The sequence below is a fragment of the Panthera tigris genome, chromosome D3 (genome assembly GCF_018350195.1).
Source record: "Panthera tigris isolate Pti1 chromosome D3, P.tigris_Pti1_mat1.1, whole genome shotgun sequence".
NCBI classification, from domain to species: domain Eukaryota; kingdom Metazoa; phylum Chordata; class Mammalia; order Carnivora; family Felidae; genus Panthera; species Panthera tigris.
In genome coordinates, this window is record NC_056671.1 from 30,249,169 (window position 1) to 30,276,214 (window position 27,046).

General features: G+C 49.7%; 1 protein-coding gene, 1 long non-coding RNA gene and 1 pseudogene across 2 annotated transcripts; 1 reads left to right on the top strand and 2 right to left on the bottom strand.

Annotated features, from left to right (window-relative positions):
• Positions 1-1,625: 1,625 nt before the first annotated feature.
• LOC122232379 lies at positions 1,626-8,936 on the bottom strand (annotated as a pseudogene).
• Positions 8,937-11,512: 2,576 nt separating this feature from the next.
• Positions 11,513-12,928, bottom strand: LOC102963972. Its single transcript, XR_446162.3, has 2 exons — positions 12,684-12,928; positions 11,513-11,810 (listed from the first exon to the last, which is right to left on the bottom strand). It is a non-coding gene; the product is annotated as an uncharacterized LOC102963972 (long non-coding RNA).
• Positions 12,929-14,559: 1,631 nt separating this feature from the next.
• Positions 14,560-15,450, top strand: MIF (macrophage migration inhibitory factor). Its single transcript, XM_042962359.1, has 3 exons — positions 14,560-14,773; positions 14,952-15,124; positions 15,268-15,450. The coding sequence occupies exons 1-3, from the start codon at positions 14,666-14,668 to the stop codon at positions 15,332-15,334; spliced, it is 348 nt and encodes a 115-aa protein (XP_042818293.1). The 5' UTR covers positions 14,560-14,665; the 3' UTR covers positions 15,335-15,450.
• The last annotated feature ends 11,596 nt before the right edge of the window (positions 15,451-27,046 follow it).

Sequence of the window (27,046 nt, forward strand, 5' to 3'; positions counted from 1 at the left end):
AGTTTAGTAGCAAATGTATGTTTAGGGGCCCCTGGCTGGCTCAGTCGTTACAGCATGATCTCAGGGTTGTGAGTTTGAGCCCCATATTGGGTGTAGAGGTTACTTAAAAAAAAAACCCATAGTAAATGTATGTTTAATTATGGGAGGAAAACAAACAAAACAAAAACTATAGAAGAAATTGTCCAAAGTGACTGTATTGTTTTACATCCCCACTAGTGATGTAGAAGAGTTGTGGATGCTCCAGACCCTCACCAACACTTGGTATTGTCTGTCTTCTTAATTTAGCCATGCTGCTGGTGGTACAATAGTGTCTCCTTGTGGTTTAATGGTGGCATTTCCCTGATGACTAATGATTATAATGCTCATCATAATAATGTTGAGTACCTTTTCATGTACTCAATATAGCAATTCATGTATCTTCCCTTGTGAAGAATCTGTTCAAATCTTTTGTCCACTATTAACAACAACAACAACAACAACAACAAAACAAAGTTAGGGGCATCTGGATGGCTCAGTCGGTTGAGCATCTGACTCATGATCCCAGGGTGGTGGGATACAGCCCTGAGTCAGGCTCTTTGCTGAGCGTGGAGTGTGCTTAGAATTCGCTCTCTCCCCCCCTCTGTCTCTACCCCTCATCCACTCGTTCTCTTTCTCTCTCTCTAAAAAAAAAAAAAGTTAAAATTTATCAAAACTTATGCATGCAAACACTTAAAGACCATACATGGTGCCATTTGCAGTAGAGAGATATGTAAATAAACATAAAGGTGCGGTATTAAATCATAACTGCATAACATTAACTGTATCACTGTAATGAAAAAAACCTAAAAAATAAAAAGAGCACAACCTCTTTATCTCCTCTTGAGGTACAAATGTCCAGTGTGTATGAAGATGAGCCCAGTACTGGAGATGGTGTTTAGCTCTCCTATTTGTTCCACTAAATTCCAAGGGAGGAGGCGGCTAAATAGGATCTAGACTGTTTCCATCTGTTAGTATTCAGCTTATCAAATCTACAGCTTAGTACTCCTTGAGCAGGACTGCCCCAATAAGGCTGGATGTGTAACAGTCAAAGACGGAGGTGGGAAATATGGAGGATTCAACGTGTACATGCAGTTTAGGCCAATGTCCCCATATGCTCTTTAAAATTCCACTATTTGAAGGCACCCGGGTGGCTCAGTTGGTTAAAAATCCAACTCTTGGTTTCTGCTCGGTCATGATCTCACGGTTTGTCAGATCACACCCGTGTCAGGCTCTGCACCGAGAGCATGGAGACTGCTTGGGATTCTCTCTCTCTCTCTCTCTCTCTCTCTCTCTCTCTCTCTTTCTCTCTCTCTCTCTCTGCCCCTCCTCTTTCTCACCCTCTCTCTCTCTCTCTCAAAATAAATAAACTTTTAAAAAAATATATAAAAAAAAAATAGGGGCACCTGGGTGGCTCAGTTGATTAAGCCACCGAGTCTGGGTTTCGGCTCAGGTCATGATCTCACAGTTTGTGAGTTGGAACCCCATGTCTGACTGCGCTATCAGTGCAGAGGCTGCTTGGGATTTTCTATCCCTTTCTGCCCCTCCCCCCTGCTCGTGCTCTCTCTCTCAAAATAAATAAATAAAAAATAAATAAAATAAAATAATAAAATAGAATAAAATTCCATTACTTGGTCAGAGGGGGAAGTGGTTTCAGGGTGATGACCCATCTTTGCTCCACCGCTCCTCTGATTTTGCTGTGTTGCTGTTGAAGGAGAGTAGGTTCGGATCATCCAGTACTTGTACCTTTCGGTCTTGGGCCTTTCAGAGTTCACCACAGACATAGGTAACCTCACAGCATCAAGCCCATTTACCATCCCCTCACACCAGTGTCCACCCCACCTAGTGACGGGTCCTCTGGTAACTTTAATACATGTGGGCTGACCACAGCAACCAGGATTCTTTAAGATATGGAGGGCAGGGGCAGTTGGGTGGCGCAGGGGGTTAAGTGTCCAACTTCGGCTCAGGTCATGGTCTCATGGTTCATGAGTTCCAACCCCACATCGGGCTCTCTGCTGTCAGCGCAGTCTGCTTTGGATCCTCTGTTCCCTTCTCTCCACCACTCCCCTGCTCACGCTCTCTCTCAAAAATAAATAAACATTAAAATTATTAATTAAAAAAAAAGAAAGAAATGGTGGGCAACTATTTCAGGGTTTAGTTCCCATTTGAAGATGTTCTTCATTCCTGCCTCTAGGTGACAGCTTCTTAGAAATGTCATTGTCATCTCACCTGCCCTGCTCTGGATCTTTTCTAACTTTCCTTCTTGTCTCAGCAATTTCTCCTCCTCGGCCAATTTCTTGGTCTCAGGGGATGCACTTACCGCCAGACCTGGAGACAGTAGTCAATTCCTGCCCAAAGATTTCTTCACCAAGTCCAGGTCACTAGTACTCCAAGTCCTCCCACTGACTGTGAGGATTAGCTCCAGGGTGTTCTCTCTACCAGCTCGTAGATGCAGTGTCACCAGTGCAGGCACAGCTTCCGGCCCTCTCCCTCCTGTGGCACCTTCCACCAGCACTCCATGATGACGGTGTTCTGTGACAGAGGCTGAAGTCACACTCCTGCTGGCGGTTGCTCCCCACTGCCCCTTCACAGCAGAGCTCTCCCTGAGGCTGCCACCATGTTCCCAGAGCAGAGGGAAAGCCTGTCCACTGATTTTTTAATAAAGGTTTTATTTTATTATTTTTTAAAGTTCATTTATTTATTTTGAGAGAGGGAGGGAGAGAATGCAAGTAGGAGGGGGGCAGAGAGAGAGGGAGACACAGAATCCCACACTGACAGTATGGAGCTCCATGCGGGGCCCCATGTGGGGCTTGATGGGGGGCTTGAACTCACCAACTGTGAGATCATGACCTGAACCCAAGTCAGACGCTTACTGGGCTGAGCCACCCAGGTGCCCCAAAGACTTTATTGTTTTTAGGGGGTGCCTGGCTGGCACAGTCAGTAGAGCATGTAACTCTTAATCTTGGGGCTGTGGGTTTGAGCCCCACACTGGGTATGGAAATTACTCACTTTTTTTTTTTTAAATATTAAAAAATACTAGAGGCACCTCTCTCTCAACAATAAATAAACTTAAAACATCTTTAAAAAGATTTTAAAAAATAGTTTATTTTTCTTAGAGAAGTTTTCATTTCACAGAGAAATTTAGAGAAAAATATAGACACTTCCCAAATACTCCCTACCCCCACATATGCATAGCCTCATTTATTATCAACATCCCCCACCAGAGTGATACATGTGTTATAATCCATGAACCTATGTGGACACATCATTAGCACCCAGCAGCCATGTTGTGTGCTACATTTTATGGGTTTGGACAAATGTATAGTGACACGCACCCATCACTGTAGTATATACAGAGTATTTTCACCATCCTAAAAGTGCTCTTCTCTACCTAGTCATCCCTCCCTTTCCTCTGATCCTTAGCAACCAATGAGGGAGGTTTTACTGTCTTCATAATTTTACCTTTTCCAGAACGTCCTGTAGTTGGAATTGCACAGTATGTAGCCTTTTCAGATTGGCTTCTTTCACTTAGTAATATGCATTTAAGTTTCCCCCAAGTCTTTGCGTGGCTTTATAGCCCATTTCTTTTCAGCACAGAATAATATTTCATTGTCTGGATGAACCACAGTCTATTTATCCATTCACCTTCCGAAGGACATCTTGGTGGCTTCTAAGTTTTGGTAATTATGAATAAAGCTAGTATACACATCCACGTGCAGGTTTTTGTGTCAAAATACATTTTCAACCCTTTTGGGCAAATACCAAGAAGCATGATTGCTCAACGACAGGATAAGAGTATGCTTTGTTTTAGGGGCGCCTGGGTGGCTCAGTCGGTTAAGCATCCGACTTCAGCTCAGGTCATGATCTCGTGGTCCGTGAGTTCGAGCCCCGCGTCAGGCTCTGTGCTGACAGCTCAGAGCCTGGAGCCTGTTTCAGATTCTGTGTCTCCCTCTCTCTCTGACCCTCCCCCGTTCATGCTGTCTCTCCCTGTCTCAAAAACAAAATAAACGTTAAAAAAATTAAAAAAAAAAAGAGTATGCTTTGTTTTGTAAGAAACTGCCAAACTATCTTCCGAATTGCCTGTAGCATTTTGCGTTCTCAGTAGCAGTGAATGAGTGTTTCTATTGCTCTACATCCTCTCCAGCATTTGGTGTTGTCAGTGTTTTGGATGTTGGCAACTTAACAACTGCTAGTGATATCTCATTGTTGTTTTATTTTATTTTATTTTTTAATGTTCATTTATTTTTGAGAGACAGAGAGAGACAGAGCGCGAGCAGGAGAGGGGCAGAGGGAGAGGGAGACATGGAATCTGAAGCAGGTTCCAGGCCCTGAGCTGCCAGCACAGAGCCCGACTCAGGGCTCAAACCCACAAACTGTGATCATGACCTGAGCCGAAGTCGGATGTTCAACTGACTGAGCCACCCAGACTCCCCATATGTCATTGTTGTTTTAATTTGCATTTCTTGGATGACATGTGATGTGGAGCATCTCTTCATATGCTTATTTGACATGTGTAGATTTTCTGGTGAGGTGTCTGTTAAGGTCTTTTGCCCATTTTATTTATTTATTTAAAAAAATTTTTTTTAACATTTATTTATTTTTGAGACAGAGAGAGAGAGCATGAACAGGGGAGGGTCATAGGAAGAGGGAGACATAGAATCTGAAACAGGCTCCAGGCTCTGAGCTGTCAGCACAGAGCCCGACGCGGGGCTCGAACTCACGGACCGCGAGATCGTGACCTGAGCCGAAGTCGGACGCCCAACCGACTGAGCCACCCAGGTGCCCCTATTTTGCCCATTTTAAAAATCAAGTTGTTCATTTTCTTATTACTGAGTTTTAAGAGTTCTGTGTATATTTTGGTTAACAGCCCTTTATCAAATATGTCTTTTGCAAATATTTCCTCCCAGTCTGTGGCTTGTTTTTTCATTCTCTTGACAGTGTCTTTCACAGAGCAGAAATTTTTACTTTTAAGGAAGTCCAGCTTATCAGTTCTTTCTTCCATGGATCGTGCCTTTGGTGTCATATCTGAAGAGGCATCACCAAACCCATGGTTGATCATCTAGATTTTCCCCTAGTGTTCACCATTTTTTATTGGGTTGTTTGCATTAGTTTTGAGTTGAGGACATTCTTCATACATTCTAGATGCAATTACTTTATCAGATATATGTATTGCCAATATTTTCTTGCAGTCTGTAACTTACCTTTTTAATGATATTTTTAATAAAATTTTTATGTTTATTTTTTTTTTTTCAGAGAGAGAGAGAGAGAGAGCGCGCCGGGAGGAGCAGAGAGAGAAATCCCAAGCAGGCTCTGCACTGATAGCACAGATAGGCCGCACTGATAGTCAGAACTCATGAACCGCCAGATCAGGACCCACGCTGAAACCACAAGTTAGACGCCCAACCGGCTGAGCCACCCAGGCACCCCACATTTTTAATTTCTTAATAGTGCCTAGGAGCAGAAATTTTTATTTTGATAAAGTCCAATTTATCAGTTTTATCTCATATGATTAATGCAGTTTGTGTCCTAAGACGTCTTTGTCTATCATTGCAAAGATTTTCCTCTAAATGTTTGGTAGTTTTAACTTTTACTTTTATATTTATGTTGATCTTTTTTTTTAACAGTTAAAAAATTTTTTTTAATGTTTATCTATTTTTGAGGGAGTAGGGAGGGGCAGAGAGAGGGGGGAAACAGGGAATCCCAAAGCAAGATCCATGCTGTCAGTGCAAAGCCCCACGCTGGGCTGGAACCCACTAACTGAACCATGAGATCATGACCTGAGCCAAAGTTGGACACTCAAGCAACTGAGCCACCTAGGCGCCCCATTGATGATCAATTTTGAGTTAATTTTTGTTTATGGTATGAGATAAGGGTTGAATCTGTGGCCTCAGCTATCTTCCCAACCCTGGGGATCCTGATGGGAGCGGTCAGACTTGGGCAACTTGGATGCCAACCTGCATGGAGGGTTTGGGGACACCAGTAAGTCTTTCTGTCCTCAAATGATTTTTCAAATCCCGTGGCCTGAAATCTGCCAGTTTGGGCCAAGGCTATTACTAGCCTTCCCATTTGAGTGTGAACTGCCTGGTGAGACTCCATAGGGCAGGGGGCAGAGCGAAGGCTGCACAGGGTAGGGGGTGCTGGTGATGGAAGGATTGTGGGAGGGTGTCAGCCTCAGAGCCTTGTTTTTCTCAAGACAGGGAGGGGCAGGGCCTAGGCCCCTGGGTAAAGAGTGAGGGCATTATGAGACAGGAGAAACTTCCTGCTCCTCTTCTGGGCTGACATCCTGATTAGGAAGAAGCACAGGACAATGCAGACCTTCTGTAGGCCTGCAGGCAAGAGAACAAGGGGTAAGGGAAGGGTTCTAGCAAGGATGCATCTGACCTGGACTCTCCTCTGCCTCCCCAGGGAGCTCCTGGGAAACCCACGCAGGCCTGGGCCTTGCTGCCTGCCAGCTGCCTGGTGCCTGGGCTGCTCCAGCTTGTCTCCCTGCCCCTGTTCCCTGAGAGCCTGTGCTACCTCCTCCCTGACTGCAGAGACAGGGAGGCCTGCCTGGTGGGTGAGTCCCTGACCTTGGGCTCTCAGACTACCCTTGATGGAGGGGTCCCACCAGCCAGCCCCTTCACATCCCTGTCTACTGATATCTATCAGTCCCCCAGCCCCCCTGAAATGCTCTTCTCCATAGACAAAAGCCCCCCAGCTCTGACTCACCTGCCCAGACCCCAGACAGTGTGGCTTCTCCCATCTTCCAGAGCACCAGGTTAGCTCCCTCTCCTGACTCACACACCTTCTCCCTGGCTTGCTAGTTACCCGGGCTTTGAGTCTCAGCTTCCGGGGCCCAGCCTCTCCCTGCTGGGCCAGCAAACCTGGCTACCAGTTCTCATGCCCTGATCTCAAGGGTCAGGGCCGCATGGCTTCCAAAGGGCTGCAGTTGATTCTCCTGCCTTCGCCCTCATCCACCCCTCCCCAGACCCTGACACTCTGGTTCCCTCTTATTGGGACACAGGTTGTCCTCTCCATGCCTCAGCTGAATCATCCATTGATTACATTGATTCCTTCAATTTATCCAGTTTATTGTCTTAGGGCCTGTTGTATCCCGAGGTGTCCACCACTGTCCCTGTCCTCAGGCTGCACCAGGGTTGGGAGGAAGCGGTGACCTTCACCTTGAAGAAAGTCAAACAGTCTCACAACCACAGCATCAACAATACCATTCTGAGCCAACATCTATGGAGGCTTTTCCACTTATTGAGACTATTTTGAGTGCTTCACAAGCATTGGCACCTCTAACCTGAGCAAATGCCCCCAGAAATAAGTGCTTTTATTATCCCTGTTTTACACAGGAGCAGGAGAGGCACATGAAGGCAGTGGCTTATCCAAGGAGCAAGGTCACACCACCAGGTGGTAGGCCAGGACTGAACCTGGGTGGTCATGACCACTGCAGTACACTGCCTCCAGACCCTGGCTCTTCTGCTATCTGATCCCATTCTGTGGGGGAGGTCCAAAGGCCATCTGAAGCATCCACGGTGACACTATGGGTTAGTGGTGGACCTGGGGCTTGAGCCAGTGCTGAGGGTAGATCCAGGGCTGGTGGCAGGGCATGGAGGCCAAGGCCAAAGGGCCACAGCTAAGGCTTTGCAGAGGCAGGAGGGAAGAGAGTCCACAGTTTGGCCCTTCCTACAGACCCTGCAGGAGATCAGAGTCCCTGTGCTGCTGGTTCCCTGGCTCCATTCTACAGGCAGCAGGAAATCAAAGGTTAGGGAGAACCAGACACTCAAAGAAGGACAAGGATGCTGAGGGGGAGCCCAGGTCTCATCCCTGTGGCTCCAGCAGTGCAGCCACATTCCAGGGGTGGATGCCAACTTTTTGTGCATGTGTGCACACACACACACACATACTCGGCTTTCTTTGGAGGCAGACCATGAAAATGTGTCCATGGTGTCCCAGGGTGATGAGGCCCAGGGATGGGTAGGTTTCCAGCTAGAGGTGTCAGGAAGACTTCATGAGGGCCATAGATGCTACTGAATGGAGATGGGAAAGCCCTGGACAGAGCTGATGTGTGGGCGGGGAAGCCTAGCATCCATGGGGCAGAAGAGCTCTAAGGTGAAGTGGGGGGGGGGGGTGCCTGAAGGCCAGGTGGGGAATTTATCCTGTAATTATAGGGAGCCAGACCCTCCCATGGTCTCTTCCCATGACACTCCAATGACCAGTGACCTCATACTCTCTAAGGTGCCCTGCCACCAGGGTGCATGCTTATGTGTCCTCTGGGAAATAAGGATTTCCAAGAAGTCCAGGACACTACCTTTGGGACAGGCTGCTGTGAGCTCTCGTGGATGTGAGTCTGAGCGGGACTATGCAGCACCAGGAGCAGAACAGTGCCTGGGGGCCTTCTGAGCAGCCTGGCCTTGGCTTTGACAGGATCCTGTGAGGACAGGGGTGGGTTGGGACAGGACTTGGACACCAGGGAAGGAGAGCACAGTCACCCTCTTGGCTTGCATGTCCACCATTGGGGTTGAGGTCTATTAGCTCATTTCCTGCTCCAGGACACTTGGGTACAATATGGTAAGTTCAGGCATTCACTGAGCACCTACTATAAGCCAGGGACTTTGCCCTTTGTCCTTTTAGCCCCTTTAATCTTCACACAAGCCTATGGGAAAGGAGTCACCACCTCACCCCCCATTCTGACACTGAGGCTCAGAGAGTTGAAGTGACTTCACCCAGATCACCTTCTCTGGACCGTGTCTCAGGGTACTGTGGGGAGAACTGGCTGTGACTGCTGGCTCCCCACCACACCTAGACCCTTTCTTTGCCATGTGGTGGTCTCCTGGCAGACACCCCCCTCTGCAATCCCGTACCTTCAGGTACAGCTGACCCCCATGTGTCTTCCCACTGTGACCAGAAGCAGGAATGAGGTGGGGAGGAATCATCTTCGCGTGTCTTTGTTCACTGAATGTGTTCACCACATGTGAACCACAATGTGTTCAGTGAACAAGGCATGGGACTGATGAGTTCAGGGACTGTTGAGGGCTCAGGGCTGGCTGGGTTTTTGCTGTAGGGGTGACGAGCCTTGCGTGACCAGGAGAGAGATGCTGAGGGAAATGAGGCTTGTGGGAGGCTGTGGAAGGGTGGACTGCCCCGGGACATGGGCTGCTGGCAGGGGAGAGGCAGCAAGGGGAAGAGCAGGTAGCCCCACAGTGGGGTGCCAGCAGGCCTCTGTCCTCCCTATGCCCTCTTTCCAGCTCAGGTAACTCAGATCCTGCCCACAGAAATGCTCCCTGCTTTTAGAGTCTGCTGAGTGCTTGCGTGGGCCATATTCCCCCTTACCCAGCTGGCATGTCCCTACATTGGGAGGTTTTCTTCCCTGCTGCTTCGTGCCTGGCAGTCCTTACCCACCAGACGGTTCTAGGTCGTTTTCCTGTAAGCATCTTCGCCGTAAGCAATTCACCACATAACTAATTGGCTGTGAAACAATTTTGCTGTAAAAGATACAAAAAAAAAAAAAAAATAACTGGTTGGGCTCTTCGGTTTCATCAACTGGTTGACGGTTTGGTTTTGTTTCTCCATTGACACAGTGTTCCCATTTGTGTATTATATGAATCTTAGCCTTCATAATGGTCTATACAGGGGTGCAGAGTATTGACTGCATTTCCCATAGAACTATGGAAGGTCTATGAATGGACATGTGACAAAATACCAAGAACAAATAACAATGTAGAAGTTTTTCACAAAGAAAAAAACCCACTAAAACTGAACTAAAATAAAAATAGAACTATCCAGTAGTCACACTATTGGATACTTACCCCCCAAATACAAAAACATTCATTCAAAGGGACACATACACCCCTATGTTTATAGCAGCATTATCTACAATACCAAATTATGGAAGCAGCCCAAGTGTCCATCGATTGATTAATGGATAATGGATAAAGATGTGATATACACCCTATGTATATGTATATACGATCTCATGGTTCTTCAAGCCCTGCATAGGGCTCTCTGCTGTCAGCGCAGAACCTGCCACTGATCCTGTCTCCCTCTCTCTCCACCCCTCCCCACTCATGCTCTCTCCTTGTCTCTCAAAACTACACCTGTAAAAGCAAACAAACAGGGGCGCCTGGGTGGCTCAGTCAGTTGCATATCTGACTTGGCTCAGATCATGATCTCCCAGTTCGTGGGTTCGAGCCCCTCATCCAGGTCTGTGCTGATAGCTTGGAGCCTGGAGCCTGTTTCAGATTCTGTATCTCTCTTTCTTCTGCCTCTCCCCAGCTCATTCTCTGTCTCTCTCTCAGAAATAAATAAACATTAAAAAATTTAAAAAAAGTAAAGACAAAATAAAAACAAACAAAAAAATGCATCCTAGTGTTTAGAAACAGGTATCTCTCTTAATGAAGGAAGAAAGTTTAGCGAAAAAAGAAAAACTGTGATGCCTAATGAGATGAATAAAAAAAATGTGCAATACTATGAATGAAAGATCTTGAAAGCATACATAGATACAATCCACAAAATAAAATCAGTTATTTGCATAGAATCTACACACGTTTTAAATGTATTCAAATATATTAGGGGCACCTGGGTGGCTCAGTTGGTTGCACGTCCAACTCCAGCGCAGGTCACGATCTCACGGTTCGTGAGTTCAAGCCCCGTATAGGGCTCTTTGCTGTCCGCTCAGAGCCCACTTCAGATCCTCTGTCCCCATCTTTGCCCCTCCTGCACGTGCATACTCTCTCTCTGTCTCTCAAAAATGAGTAAACATTAAAAAAAAATGTATCCAAAAATTTTGTATTTCTCAGCCAGGTAGTTTTATTATTCAGTTTTCATGTTTCATTAATTATGTCCTTTTTAATGAATGTCCCTCTTTTATTTTTCTTGATTTTATCTTTTATGGCGACACTGCCTTGTGACCAGTCAGTGATGTGGCAAAAACGTTTGCCATGAAAATGCCTGCAGCAAAAACACTTGCAGTAGGAATGCCTGGACATGGCACTCAGGAAGTCCTCTGCAGGAGCCAGGACTTGCACTGGGGCTGCAAATGACACAAACCCTGATAAGCAGTGCTTTGAGCAGAGAGGGGTTTATTTTTCAGAGCCCCAGGCTCCTCTGGGCTGCCACTCCTGGCTCTTTGGCCTGTGTTTTTCCAGCTCATGGTTGCCTAACGGTTGCTGCATATCTTGGGGGTCCAAGTTTGGGGAGCGGGCAGGAAGAAGAGGGAAGGGTGGCACCTCCGTTAGCAAATCACCTGCTTCCCCATAAACCCCACACATAGCATGAGCTTCACGTGGCCATGCCTGGTTGTCAAGGGCTCTGGGGCAGCGAGTATTCTAATCAAACAGAACTGGGATTCGGTCAGTGAAGAGGAAAGGGGAGATGATCCCAGGCGGCTCAGCAGCCTGCCAACACCTCCCAGTGCATGTGTCCCTGCTGTTCAGCAGATAATTATCAAGCCCCTATCAATGCCAAGTGTATTACCTTTCTATTGCTTCTAGAACAAATCAACACACATTTGTCAGCTTAAAACAACATAGATTTATTATCTCACACTTTCTGTGGGTCAGAAGTCCAGCATCAAGTGACTGGGTCTTTTGCTTAGGGTCTTGTACGGCCAAAGTCAAGGTGTCCCTAGGTCAACTAGAGAAGAACCCACTTCTCCAAGTCCATTCAGGTTGTTAGCAGAATCCAGTTCCTTGTGGTTGTATGACTGAGGCTCCTAGCCTCCTTCATCTTCAGAGCCAGTAATGGCGCATCAAGTCCTTCTCCTGCTTTTGAGTCTGACTTCCCCTTCTGCCGCATCTCACTGAGTCTAGCTGGAAAAAATTCTCTGCTTTTAAGGGCTTGTGTGATTACATTGGGCCGACCCAGATAATCCATAGTGACCCCCCAATTTGAAGGTCTGCAATTCTAATCACATCTGTGTGGTGCCTTCTGCCGTGTAACATAACATTCACAGATTCCAGGGATTAGATCATGGACATCTTTGGAGGCCCTCTGCCTACCACTGAGGTAATAATGGGTCAAGGAGGTGGGCAAACAGCAATGGCCAAAAAGAGACAGTCCAGTCCCCTCTCTCATGGAGCTTACCACCTAGCAAGGAAACATTAACGCACAAATAGGAATAAGGTTATGGCCTCAAAGGAAGGAGAGGTGCTGGGCATGTTACAGGACCACATTAAAGCCAGGGGTTCTGGGGCTTTCCCAAGGAACTGAGGTAGATGAGGTAAAGTGCATGCAAACCATATTTCAGGACCAATGCCAGAGCCAAGAGTCAGGAGCATGGTCCCTAAGGACAGTGCACAGTCTCAGGGACCAAGGGGGAGGGGTGCAAAATGTGGGGCAGGGCATTGTGACATGCCAGGGCATTGTGACAGTACTACCTCTAATATCAGCAGGGACTATCACCAGTATTTAGGCCGCTTGGTCCTCAGAACACTCCTCTGTAAGGTGGACACTACTATCTTCAAATTACAGGTGGGGGAAAAACTGAATCTCAGAGAGGGGGTGAGTCAAGTGTCCAAGCTAGTAAGGGGTGGGCCTGTGAATGATATCACCTCCCCAGATGCCCTTCTAGAAAGATGGCACTGACTGCTACTGGGAAAGGGAAGGGTAATTAGTAAATAGGCTGTCCTGATTAGGGAAGACTGCCCTATGCTACAGTAAACCTCAAAATCGCAGTGGCTCACCTACAGGGGCATTGCTGGTGTTTGCTGGTGTGGATCCATCTTGTCACACTTCCACCATCTCAGAGAACCGGGTGCAGGTGCAGGCTCTTGAATATTCTTCCTGGAGTCACTTACATAACTTCTGTTTGCATTTCATTGGGCAAGGTAAGTCATATGGCCAGGTCCGCTGGCAGGGGGCAGGGAAATAGACTCCTCTCCCAGGAAGAACAGTCCACCATGGCGTTATCACAGGGTCCATGCTAGGCCAAAGGTGAAGCCAGCTAACTTAAACTAAGGTGGTGGTGGTGGTGATGGGCTGGGTGGAGAGAGGGAAGGATAAGGGTGACAGTGGAGGGAAGTACATTTCACTGGCAGGCCAACAGGTGTGGGAGGAATAGTCACGCACTTGGATTTGGACACAGGAAGCAGAAGGTGCTGAATTGGCTACTGAGCTTGGAAGGGGGCGGGGGAGCTGTCGACATGGCGTGGAGTGAATCAGTCCATCAGCGGTAAGGAGGCCTGGGCATAGGGTGTGAGAGTGAGGAAGCAGCCTGGGGCCTAGGTGGAGGAACAAACACTTGCAGGGTATTGCACAACTGGGCCATGGGACCTACTTGAGTGGATACTGGCTGGTCCCACAGGCACAAGTGTCCTTGCTGTAGCATATCAAGGCCAGTGTGTGCTGTGCCACCTTAACTGGATAGCACCTGCCAGATGCCAAAGACAGGACCTTCCTGGAGAGCTCTGAGGACTTGGCCAGACACAATGTGCCCCTTAGAGCACCTGAGAGAGATCTGTTCCCCAGCACAGCACCCTGACCAGAGGGGGCTCTTCAGAGTGGAAGTGGGGTGGCCACGTAGCCACAAGCCCTTCTTCCCAGGGATGGCAAGGCCTGCAGGCCTGGTCAGGGTCCCAATCCAGCCACTGCCCTATCCTCTTCCTGCCGTGTCATGACTGTCTTCATTCACCCATTCGTTCATTCAACCAGTATTCAGTCTGGGTCTCTTGTATGCTTGCTACCCACTAGATGCCCCCTGAGCTTACCATTGGTGGAAGGGAGGGGAAGAATTCACCAAGACTCTCAGGGAGGGCATTCCTAGAGGACCTAACTATGGTGGGGCTTCCCCCGAGGAGCTAAAGTTCCCAGACCTGCAGAGAAGTTGTCCAGGGGAGCAGGGGCTCCGAGACAGAGCTGTTGACTGCCTTTGGTCTATGGAGCCCTGCCTGAGCCTCATCTCTTATTCCCTGCCCCTCCCCCTGGCACCTCCCAGCATGCTCACTTACGTTAAAGAGCAAGGGTGCAGGGAAGGCACCTGGATGCTGCCCCTGACTCTACTCTGGCTGCCCCCTTCTACCTGCAGCAATGCCTACCTCTCCCCATCACTCTCACACAGACACACACACACACACACAGGCCCAGGACTACAGCCTTGGGGAACATGTAGCCCTGGAGACTCAGGGCACACAAAGGTTCGGTGCGTGTGGTGGAATGGGCTGGGACTTCATCTACTTTGCTGGCTGTGAGCTCCTGGAGGGTGGCAAGGGGCCACGTGCTCAGTTAACTGCTGCATCTCGAACTCCTGGCACACACACGTCGCTGAATAAACGTCAGTAACTAAAGTAAAGGACTAGCGAAGAAACGAAGGATAGGAAGATTTCTGGCCGCCGCGTGAAGAACGGCTTTGAGAGGGTGAGTGGGTCCAGGAAGCCAGCAACCCAAGTTCCGCCAAGACAGGGTCTCCGCCAGCCTGGACTTCACCAGTCAGGAGAGAGCTGTGGCCGCACAGGGGCGGGGCCTCCGCTTCCGATGACGTCACCAGCCGGGAGGGCCCCACAGCGGCACGGAGGCGGGGCGTCCGCCGGCGGTGGCGTCACAGGAGGCGGGGCCTCAGCTTCCTGTTGGGCTGCACCAGGCGGCGGTCACGTAGCTCAGGTTACCGTGCTGCAGCCTTTCGCGCGTTGGTGGGTTCCTGTGCACCCGTCCCCGCCGTTCTTTCGCCAGCATGCCGATGTTCGTGGTGAACACCAATGTCCCCCGCGCTTCCGTGCCGGACGGGCTCCTTTCCGAGCTCACTCAGCAGCTGGCGCAGGCCACCGGCAAGCCGGCCCAGGTTTGCCAGGAGAGAACAGGGAGAAGGGGTGCGGGCCGGACGAGGTGGTCCCGGGCTTGGGGGCGAGGAGGGGGCGACTCCAGGCCGAGGCTCTGGGCAGGGAAGGGATGGAATGGGTGGCCGCCCGGGCCCAGGCGAGGGCTCGCGGGCCGGCTGACCGCACCCCGTCTCTCCATAGTACATCGCGGTGCACGTGGTCCCTGACCAGCTCATGGTCTTCGGCGGCTCCAGCGAGCCGTGCGCGCTCTGCAGCCTGCACAGCATCGGCAAGATCGGCGGCGCGCAGAACCGTTCCTACAGCAAGCTGCTGTGTGGCCTGCTGGCCGAGCGCCTGCGCGTCAGCCCTGATAGGTGCGTGGGGCTCTGGAGGCGCCGAGGGGCGGTGGGGGCGCCGAGGGGCGGTGGGGGCGCCGAGGGGCGGTGGGGGCGCCGAGGGGTGCAGCCCAAGGCCCGTGACAACGCAGCCCGCTGAATCTGGCTTCCACGCCCCGCAGGATCTACATCAACTACTACGACATGAACGCGGCCAACGTGGGCTGGAACAACTCCACCTTCGCTTGAGGGCCGCGCCGGCCCTACCCGCCTGCACCAAGGCCCTGCTGCCCGCAGTATTGTGCCCGCTTCGCCCGCAGCGACCCCCACCTCCAGGTCCGGAGAAATAAACGGTTTGGAGGCTGCTGCTGCTTCGGGCTTCCTTGGCTTGAGGAGGAGTGGGTGCAGGGCCGGGACAGTGACTGGGGAACAGAGGGCGGGACTCCTTTTGCCTAGCCTTATCTGTCCTGTGCCCCCAGCAGAAGCCTCAGCCTTGATTGGCATCCTGCCCGGGGCCACAGACCCAGGAATCAGACTCAAATCGGAGCCTCCCATTCAACGCCGTTTGCAGCTTGGCCCTCCCAGGGCAGGTTCACGATTGTGCCCTTGGCGGGAACCCAGAGTTGAATCCATTCTCACATGCGGGGGCGGGGCCACCACGTAGGCTAGGGCTGGCTGGGCTCAGGCTGGCTGGGGTCGGGTCGGGGGAGAAGGGGAGGGAGAGATTGGGATCAAAATCTGATTTGCTTTAGAGGTTGGAGAGTCAGCTGGGTCTGGGCTTTTCTCTCAGCCCTACCTTCCTCCATCTACCAGATGGGCAAAGGGTATCCTGGGAAAAGGAAGCCTTCACTTCCCTGTTCCCCAGGATCAAACCCTGCCCTAGTGCCCTAGTTTCTTGACCTGGAAAGTCCTGTTGTTCTGGAACTTTTGGACAGTTTTCAGGTGGGAGTGGGGAGGTGCACAAGAGGCAGAGTTTTTGGTTATATTGCCCTGCCGTCCCTCAAATCTGTGTCTGGCCTCTGCTCTCCTTAGGCACCCAGGTCTCCACCACAACAGTTTCTGGACACAACACAGGGCCTGTAGTTTTGAAGCCATTCATGTTTTATGGAATAGTGCCTCTGGAAAGCCTTCAGGTGTTTAGTGCACCCTGCAGGGACACTGAAGGTCCTGGCCCTCGGGGCACTGTCAACAATAAAATCAGTATCAAGGCCCAGTGTGCTGGAGTCTAACTGATCCAAGGCCCCTCCGGTCAAGTGCAGGGGCTCCCTTGTGGAGATGATAAGACAGTGGGCAATTTCTGCACCCATATTGGGCCATAGGGGCCTCAGCTGCCATGTTGCTTGCTCAGAGCAGGTGCCTTTGGGCTAGAATGCCTTTCTAGCCCATGGTGTGAGAGGCTCCATAGCCCCTACAGCATCTCCACCTAAGTGAGACCCAGCCACTAGCACTAGGAATTCCTATGCCTGGAACTGGCCCTAGTCAGCCAGGGCCAGCACTTGTGTGTTGACTAAAGCAAAGGGCCAGCCCGTACTGCCTGACCTGTGGGAGAAGTCAAGTGCATTTTACCTGCTTGCACAGGGAGGGGGCTCCACTGGATGCCTGATGGCTCTGTGCCTTTGAGACCCCCTTGCTCTTGCTCAGTCTCTCTAGGCAAGATCATCTTAGATGGAAGATTTTTTGTTTCTTTAAACATGTAATTTAAGTGAATTTGCTTTTGAAAGCTGAGGGCCTATAGGGAACAGCATTGTCACCCGGACCAAGCCTTTGGAGGGAGTGAGGAACAATCCTGCCTTTGAGCCACAGGTAGTGACAAGGGCTGTGTGTGTACAGAGGGGGGTCTGCTGTGTCCATGAGCTCCTTCCCTGAGATAGCTGTCAGTGGTCCAGCCAATGTGGTACCTCTGTGGTGTCACCATAAACACCTGGCAGGCAGGGGCAGGAAACTCCTGGTTCCCAGCCCAGGCTTAAAGCCGAGGACAAGTCCCATGTGCCCTCTGATTGTGGCAAATGCAGAACAACCCAGGCCCTAAGGCTATGGAGTGCAGTCAGCTGGCACTTTCCGCGTGGATCTGCATCCTCCCTTCCTCTCCCATCACAGAATTGTTGGCCTCTTGTCCTCTGGGGCAGCCCACCCTTGCTTGCCATCTTGCTAATCAAGATACCTGAGGACTGCTTTGCATCTTAGTCTAGGTCCTGGGGTAGGGGCGGGTACTGTTCCCTTCAGCCCTAGACAGCAAGGATTTACTTCCAGAAGTACAGGAGTGATGGTTGGGGTCACATTTTGAAAGAGGAAGTAATCAGCTCAAAGGGAAGCTGGAAGGGTGTTGCCCATCTTGGTGGGAGTGAGATGTTCCTCTTCCACAAAAATCTCTTGAGTGTTTTGCTCCAGCTCCCTCAATGAAAGGGCGTGGAACCCCACATCTGTGTCCGTCCTGGGGGTGGGGATGGTGGCGTGGCTCCAGCTAAAGCCAGAAGGTCTCATCTGCCTCCTTTATGACCTGGGGCCTCCCTCATGGATCTGAGCAACTACTGCTCCCACCCCGGCCCTGGCTTTTGTCACGACCCCTCAGCTCCTGTGTGACCCCCCGTCCCTGAGTTCCCAGCACAGAATATCTCTTCTGCTTCTGGGTGTGCTCAGATCTGCTCTTAGAGTCTAGCTCTCAGATCCCACACCATACATGGTCAGGAGAGGGCAAGGGCACAGGTCTCCACGAGCATCTAGTCCACCTCCCTCATTTCACAGATGAGGACAGACCCTAGCTTCCTTGGGTGTGCCAGTGCTGGGCCTGTCATCTCCCAGGAGTCAGCCACACGTTCACTCCCAGTTAGGGCTTACCTTGTGGCTTCACATGACAATGGGGGTCTCCCAAGACCAGAGAGGGAGACAAGATAGGCTGGGCTCCTGCTGTGTCTAGGGAGGCTGGAGGCCCCACAGGAGAACAGAGTATGGCCTGCACCGCCCGCCCCCCCTTCCCCCCACCCCCCGCAAGAAACCTGGAAGTGTCAGGCTCTGAGGCCAGCTGGGGGATCAAGATGGTGGCTCCTCGGAAAAGGGGAGTGTCTGTGAGTCAGGGATCCACTTCCAAGTCCCCTGGAACGTGTAATGCCCTGTACACCAAGGAGGCCTGCTGCTGTATCTCACTCAAGCCGCATCCTGTCCCCCCACCCCGACCCCCACCCCCAAGTGCTGCCGTGGTCAGCCGCATTTAGCCCAAAACAAGGGCTCCACTGCCCATTGAGCAGCCTGTCCCTTCCTCAAACCCTACAAACCCTAGTGGCTGCCCCAGGGAGCCTTGAAAAAAAGCTGCAGAAACTCATTTCCAAATAATGCCTCCAAGTGAGGTGTGAAACAGATGGGGGAGGGGACATAGACTTCCACCTACTCTCCATCATCGCTCCAGTGCTACCATGTCATCTGCCAATAAAGACCTGACTGTCCTCACAGCTCACCTCACAGGTGCTGTTCCTTCTGCAGGGAATGCTTATCTCCCATCTGCCCACTTTGAGCCCCACACTATGCCCTTCTGGGAAACCTTCCATGAGGCCACCCAGTGCAGGACTATGCCAAGGCCTCTCTGCTTTGGTCCAGGCCTTGTGAGCTGGGGTTTCTCTTCCTGTATCCCCCAGCAACCTGTGAGCATTGAGAGGTGGCTGCACCCAGCTCTGTGGCCTTTGGGCCCAGGGCTGCATGCAGGAGCCTCACAGCTGGTCTATTCTGGAGAGGCCAATGGCGCAGGCTTTTCCCCAGGCCTCCCACCTTGTCACCCCTCACATGCAGGGACCCACTGCTCCTTCAGCCTCAGCTGAGACCCCTGCCTCAGGGCCTTCCTCTCCCTGCCTCCCCTCAATCCTCCGCTGCTTCTGGGAGCCCGATCACATAATCACACAGAGGTTGTTATAGTCAAGCGCCTTCCCTGCTCCCCTCCAGGCCTCACTCCCATCTGTGAAATGAAAGGAGTCACCTGATGTCCCTACATATTCGTTCAACCTTGGAGCATCTCATTGCATAGACTTGGGCATGATTAATGTGGATCACGTTGCCAAGGGAGGGGAAGGACTGAGCAGGTAGCCTATGCCCGTACTTTGGTCTTGATAAAAATTATGAAGCCCCTTCCCTGGGTGGGCAAAGAAAAGACTAGGGGGTGTGGGCAAGTTCTCCACCCAGAGCCTGGCGGTGCTGGCGGTGAATGAGGGAGGAGGGCCTGAAGCTGGGCACACATCCCCCGCAGGAATGCAGCTGAAACATTCACTGTGGACACCGGCCCACACCTCAGGGCCCACCGACCACTGGAGCTCGTGCCACAGGGCTACCCCACTGCTTTAAAGCAGTAGATAGAAATAGTGCAATTTTCTGGGGGAGGTCGTCTGACCCCCAGAGATGAGGTTTCCAAAGTTTCTGGGCCACTATCTTCCTTGACTCCTTGCCCCACTAGGCAACTATGTTGGCCCCCAAAACTGTTTCTGTGAAGCCAGAAAACTGTTTCTTGCCAGCCCAGCTCCCCTCCTCAGCTGAGCATTTGCCAAACTGGGTTCCAGCCCTCCTGCCTTCCAGTGAGAATTCCAGAACTAGGGTGAAGGGGGAGTTGAGGGGGGCACAATGCAAACCCACCAGCCACTGGCCCAGATTTTTCCTCCTTATTAAGTGAGCACATCTCTGCTGTGTTTGAAGCCCACATAAGAGACAAAAGTTGTCAGTTTTTTGAAATTGGCTCTGTTCCCTCTCTCCTGGAGCCTCAGTTCCCATCTGAGAACAGTGGGATCTGGACTCCACATTCCCATAAGTCTGCCCTGAAAACATCCAGACAGGGCTCCAAATCCCCAAGCTACAAGTGAGAAGTCTCATACCCCTTGTCCCCCCATGACTGCATCCCCTGCAACATGGTTTCTTGTGTACCTGATTTGATTCTCATTTTAATCGGTGATATATTCACACGGCTCCAATTCAGAGCATTCCAAGGATCCCCAGAGAGAAGGCTCCTTCCCACCACCTCCCTCCACAGGATTATCCTCTCAAATCCCCCCAGAGATAATTTATGCGTATACAAGCAAATATGCATAATATCCCTCTGAATGATAGCATATTCTATACAAGTTTGGCACTATGCCTTTCCCCCCCCCATTTAAAAGTTGATCTTACTACTTGAACAATCTCTAGTATTCCCTTGTTAGGACCAGCCACAATTCCATTCAACCAGTTCCTGTCCTGAACGTTTAGGCTGTTTCCAGACTTCCATTCTTAGCTCTGCTATATTAAATTCCACACATGTGTAAGTATATCTATCTGTAGGATAGGTGTCTGGAAGTAGAATCATTTGGTCAAAGGTTTAATATGTTTTAATATGGTCTGATGTCCGGCTTAGAGGTGGGGTTTATGGCACTACCCAGCTGGACAAGGGAGGCCCTCCCAATCCAAGTTTTGATTTTTGGCTGTCTGATGGGGAAAATGCTTTTCTCTCCAGCCAAACGGTTTTAATTTGCCTCTTACTATGAAGTTGAGCATCTTTTCACAGGGTCAATGGCCATTCCCTTTTCCTTTTCTGGGAACTAAGTCCTCAAGCCCATTTTCCCACTGGATGTTTTTCTTGTTTTAAAGCTCTTTATATATATTAGAGAAATTAACCCATTGTTATGAGTTGCAAATATTTTTCCCAGTTTGTCATCTGGATTTTGACTTTGTAGATAGACTCAGGACACATACTTCTTATCAACCTCGTCGTGGGATTTGCGTCATTCTTAGGTTTTCCCCACTCCATGATTATCAAACTGTTTCCCCCAGTTTCTTTCAAGATGTCATGTAATTTTGTTTTGACATTTACATTTTTGCTTCTTCTGGAATCTCCCCTGTGTCAGGTCTGAGGTATGTTTCCATCTATTTTTTAATCCATTTTTTTTTTAAAGTAGGCTCCTTGGGGGCGCCTGGGTGGCTCAGTCGGTTAAGCGTCCGACTTCAGCTCAGGTCATGATCTCGCAGTCTGTGAGTTCGAGCCCCGCGTCGGGCTCTGGGCTGATGGCTCAGAGCCTGGAGCCTGCTTCCGATTCTGTGTCTCCCTCTCTCTCTGCCCCTCCCCCGTTCATGCTGTGTCTCTCTCTGTCTCAAAAATAAATAAAAACGTTAAAAAAAAAAAAAAAGTAGGCTCCATGCCCAATGTGGGGCTTGAACTCATGACCCTGACATTGAGAGTTACATGCCCTGAGCCAGCCAGGCACCCCTAATCCATTTTTATTGTGGACACCACCCACCTGTCTGTCCCGTCATCATCTGTTAAATTATCCAACTGACCCCACTGATAAATGCCAATTTATTCCCAGCGAAATCCCCTTTGTACTTGGGTACAAAAACTCTTGATTCTGTCCCCCTGATGGGTCTGCTGGATTTCATTTATAACAGACAAGAGCTTGGGGGCACTTGGGGGCAGTCTGCAAACAAAGGGGAAACTTTTCCTGACCCTACCAGGGCCCTCCCTCCTCCAGCTGCTCCCTACTGCCCTCAGTTTCCCCCACAGCCAGCCTTCCCACCTGCCAAATGTCCACCTTTCTGGTCTTGCTGTCCTGGCGGGACTTTGTCCATCGTGTCCACTAGACAGCCTGCAAGAGTGCCAGGACCTCAGATGTCAAGAGACCATGTGGACGAAGTGTTCTCACACCACATTGATGCTGTCAGCAATACACAAAGAAGCTGCAACAAATTCCAAAGTTTTCAACTTGGCTTATGAATGAGGAACTCTTGCTGGTGCTAGGTTTCTCCTCCCTTCTGCCACCAGGGGAGGCAATGTCCATCTGCAACTGTAACATGTGATCCTCAAAGATGGTATGAATTTCAAGGAATGCTGGACCAACTTGAAGAAAGGGGGAAAAAAAACCAATGTGACATCAGGGCTTCCACACAGAATAAAATTGGGTGGAACTCTGTCAGAATCTTCCAGTTTTTCTTTAGGACAACACTTGACTTTTCAGGTGGTGAGTGTCCTCTTTTGCTCTCTGATAATTCAGAGGATAATATTCTTGTTTATAAAATAAGGCCATTTCCTTTTTGTTCAGAGAGAAATGAAAAGACCCTTTGGGTTTAATTCCTTTAGACTCTTTTTAAAATTCTGGTGAATACCCAGACTTTGACAGTGCGTCTGGAGGGAAAGGGAACCAGGACCCAGACCCCTCCCAGTGACCGCACAGCTTTGGAGAAGGATGTGAATGAATCCCACAGCCGGAAGGTGGGGCTGATGATGCTCAGGTGACATTGCTCCTGAGCGAGCTGTTTGGGTAGCCAGACTGAAGGGAAAAAAACAAGAGGAAGCAGTGAGATAAGAGGTGGAAGAATCTTCCCCTCGACCTTCTCCATTCAGACTGTAACAGACAACCTCTAGCCTTCTCCGACAACACACAAACAGGGTGATAATGCTTTATAGCCAAAGGTGAGTGGCTCTGAGCCTTTGAACCCCATCCATCCACAGGGCTCCTCCTCTCATAGCAAAGTATGGATGAGGGCTGTGTGCTAGGAAAGGTTCTGGAAAGGAGCCCTGCTCCTTGGAAAGGAATGAATCCTTCAGTGATGGGGTGATTCCTTAGTTGCTGCCAGTCAAAACAAAACATGGCTACAAGGGAGAGAAGAGAGTTCAGTCCTTATTACAGTCTCCCTATTGCCATTTCAAAGTGTAGAGAAGGACCACTTGTGTGTGGACATTAAAGACGCTGGTATTCATGATTAGATGAAAAGCCAAAGAAGGACATGAAGGGTGTGAATTTATACAAGTTTAACATTTGAGCCCATGGGAAGTCGCTATAATAGTGTATTTACCAAATCTCAAGACAAGGAATATTTAGAATACACACACTGAGTATGGATGCAGAAACAGACGTTTTTCAGAATAAGATATGACTTTACATCCGTATAGAATATGACTTCATACATACAAAGAAGAGAAGATGGTTTGGGGGCAGGGTAAAGGAAACATGCAACCAATTAGCAGATAAGTTGCCCTGTACCTAGGAATAGATCCAAGATGTGCAGAATTCTAGAAAAGTAACACATGGGGCCAGGGGAGGCACTAAAGAACTAAATAAATGGACAGACCATTTATTGTAATGATGCAACTTCTCCCCAGTCCGGGTTATGATTCAACACCATCCCAATAGAAATTCCAACATTTTAATGGAATTTGAGAACCCAATTCTACCATTCATATGAGAATCCAAAGGATGAACAGAAGCCAAAACATTTTCTTAAAGAAAACAGGGTGGGAGGACTTGCTTTCCCCATGTCGGGATTTGTTATTAAGTTCCATAATCAAGGCAAAATGAAAGCAGCATGGGGTAGACGACAGAAGGATGGAAAGAAGAGAAATCCCAGAAACAGCTCTCCACACACATATGGACATGGTATGTGATCCAGGCAGCATTGAAATCTATATGAAAGGGAGCACTGTTCAGTTACAGGTGCTGGGCCATAATGACTACCATACCACATGGGCAGAAATATCAAACTGGGTCCCCATTTCACATCCACACAAAAATCAGTTCTCCATAAAGCTCTTAAAAGAGAATATCATCTTAATGTTTTTTTTTAATGTTTATGTATTTGAGAGAGAGAGAGAGAGAGAGAGAGAGAGAGATCAGGAACAGGGAAGGGGCAGAGAGAGAAACACAGAATCCAAAGCAGGCTCCAGGCTCTGAGCTGTCAGCACAGAGCCCAACACAGGGCTCGAACCCACGAACTGTGAGATCATGACCTGAGCAAAAGTTAGATACTTAACTGGCTGAGCCACTCAGGTGCCCTTCATCTTAATGATTTCTTAAATGAGATGCACAAAGCACATATGACTAAGGAAAATATGGACACATTTGACCTTATATTAGTAAAACACCATAGACAGAATGGAAACCCACACCAGCTTTTGCAACTCATATGCTTGACAAAGGGCTTGTATCCAGAACATATTTTTAAAACCCCTACAATATACAACCCAATAAAAATTACCATAGGACTTTAGAAGTCACTTCACAAAGCAGACTCAAATGCAAAATGTGCTCAACCTTAGTAGAAAACAGGGACATGCGATTAAAGCCACCCCAAGATACCACGAACCACCCATCACGTTGGCTATAATTAACACAACCACAATCCCACTCCTAGGTATCTATACTCTAAAGAAACTTCTATCTGGAAAACAACCTGGATGTCCACCAAGAAAAGAATGGATAAATAAATTGTGGTATATTTATGGTGCAGATTACTATGCAGCAGTGAAATGAAAAAGTTGTAGATACTCCATTGATGAATCTCACCAGCATAGAATGTTGAGCACAAGGTGCAATACACAGATGATAAATATTCATTTATTTAAAGTTCAAAAACAGAGAATGCCGAACTGAATTGTTAGAGGTCCGTGCCTAGCTGGTAAAACTGTGATGGAGGTCGGGAGACTGTTCCCCTCACACTCTGGACAGTGGGCTCCCTGGTGATGGGGGAGGGCAGAGACTGGGGTAGGCTCATGGGAAGTGATGGGGTCCTGCAGTGGTATTTTTTTGCTCCCTGTTCTCACAAGTGTCTGTGTTATATTTGTTAAACTGTTATGCATTTTTCTGTGTGTATGTTGTACTTCAATGATTGCATGTACACAGCAGAACAAAGGGAAGACCATACAGTGGTGCTGCCCAACAACCGTATCGCTCTGGGACCTTGCCCCCACCAAGGGCCTTGCTGAGGGCTGTCCCCACTTCGCTGCCCTCTCCCCGCCCCACCCCCAGCCTCCCTGAATTTCCTACTACTGGTGTTCCTGCTAGGGTTGGGGGGCCCTTCCCCCCTCATCTCCTCACATTTACCTGTGAGGTTTATACTCTTGTAGAAACCCTCCAGGAACCCCCTCTGCACCCCTGAACTGCTTGGCTTGACCCTCCTAGGCCTGCTCTGCAGTGTGTTGCTGCCTGCCCTCTGGCACATACCACAACCCCCACAACCATGGCAGAGGCCTTGAAATCGGACTTGGAAGAAGGTGTTGTTCCGTTTAAGTCCCCTCAAAGCCTGACATCTTATTCACTGGCTTTGAGCTTTGAGTCCACACCAGTAAGGCTTTGAGGTTGCCTGGTATGTTCGTGGGGGCTTCATGAGGACCACACTGGCTTCTGGCCTTGGTTGTTCCCCACAGTGTTTTGGTGCTGTAAGCAGTCCAGGGAGTGGCTTTTAACTCCTGGTGAGAGTCTCTGCTGCACAAGCAGTATCTGTTAGGGTTTGGCCTCAGCAGCCCAGGGCAGTGCTTTGTGGGGTGGGGTGGGGTGAGGGAGTCACAGGTTCACAGCTATGCTTTTTAATGAGTGAGGCCTTAGCAAGCCTCAGTTGTTGGGGTTTGGTGAGCAGAGGTAGGCCTCAAGAGAACCTTGGCCTATTACGAACAGTGGGGCAGAGGCGGCTCCAGTGGGCTTGCTGAGGGAGGAGGAGGTGGGGGGTGGAGCGTGTTCTCAGGTAGGTCAGGTGTAGGCATTTTCAGCTGCAGAGGCACAATGGGCTGCAGTGCAACTGGGTGGGAATCTTAGGCCACCCAAAGGGAGGCGATAACCGATGAGTTCCTGCTAGAACAGGGGCTGTGGAGGGTCGCTCCTGCACCCTCCAAATACATCTGAGGCTCTCGAGGTTTAGTCCCTTGGAATTAGAGGAGAATGAAGCCCTATGCACCCACAGAAGGGTGGTAGTTTGTTAACAGACAATAGCATGCAAAGGAATCATGGCCCTTCAGAGACCATGCCACAATCTTACTTTCAGAACAGAAGCAGTGGAAAATGAGAGAGAGAGACCAGCTGTGAAGAGGAATGAATGTCTTTAGAGTATGAGGTGTCAGGAGATAGGCAAGCTCCCTGCTGGAAAGGGAGGGCAGAGGTTTGGGGAAGACACAAGACACCCCCCCCACACACACACCCTGCCTGGGAACCAGGTGACCCAGAACACTCTTGAGGGGTTGGCCACACCACGGACAGGACTCTGGAAGATCCAGAAGCCATCCCATGAGCCTGGCAGGTCTGAAGAGGCCATAGAGGATCTGAGCAAATTCAAGAACTAAAGACCAGCATCAAATACTGAGATTTGGCATCCATTTTGGGTGGGCAACCCCCATTCCCTTAGGAGAATGTTCTAGAATGTATGGAGTAGGCTCAAGGAAGGCTCTGCCGAACCCTCCCTACCAGAGGAAGGCTGACCCAGGCATCTGAGGCGACCTGCTGGCAGAATGGCCACCGGCCAGCATTCCCCAGGTAGAGCCATAGGATTGTTTCAATAGTAGATTCTTGTAACGAATTTGAGATTGACTTGTTTTTCTTTCTATTGCCATGGGAGACCCCAAGAGACAAAATCTAGAGGAATGTGTCAGAAAAGTAAAATTTTGGGTCAGAGAGCAAAAAGCAAAAGGAGGGAAGGTACTGGAAGCCAACAAAAACAGGTAGCCCTCTGTGTGAAGAAAAGGGATTTTAAACCAATGTCAGGAGCCAACACAGCACAATTGCTAGGGGTTCAGCTGAGCCATCCTGGAGTCACCAGCCAGAAACAGTGTGAGGAAGCAACACAGTGAAAACAGATGCTGGCCCACTGGAGACTGTGTGGCAGAAAAAATGCTGCTCAAGGCCAGGAGCATCCCAAATGGAGGACAGCTTGTGTCCTGAGAACCAATGGGACAGAGTGGCTGCTCCCTGGACCTCAGTTCCGGAACCTGCTCCAGGCAGGACCTGCTGACATGGGCTGGGAGCTGAGCACTGGGCAGAGCCCAGACTTGGACACTGTGTCACTAGGCAGAGCCCAGCACTGGGCCCACAGAGGAAAATGGAAATGACAAGGTTTCAAGTATTCTGGAAGAAAGAAGATATAAATGAGACCCAGTGGAGTGGCACAGATGGCTCAGAGAGAAGGAGAGTGGAAGTTGTTCCCTACCCCACCCAACATGGTTGACTGGGCTAAAGCTAACTCTCCATGGGTCACACTCCCAGG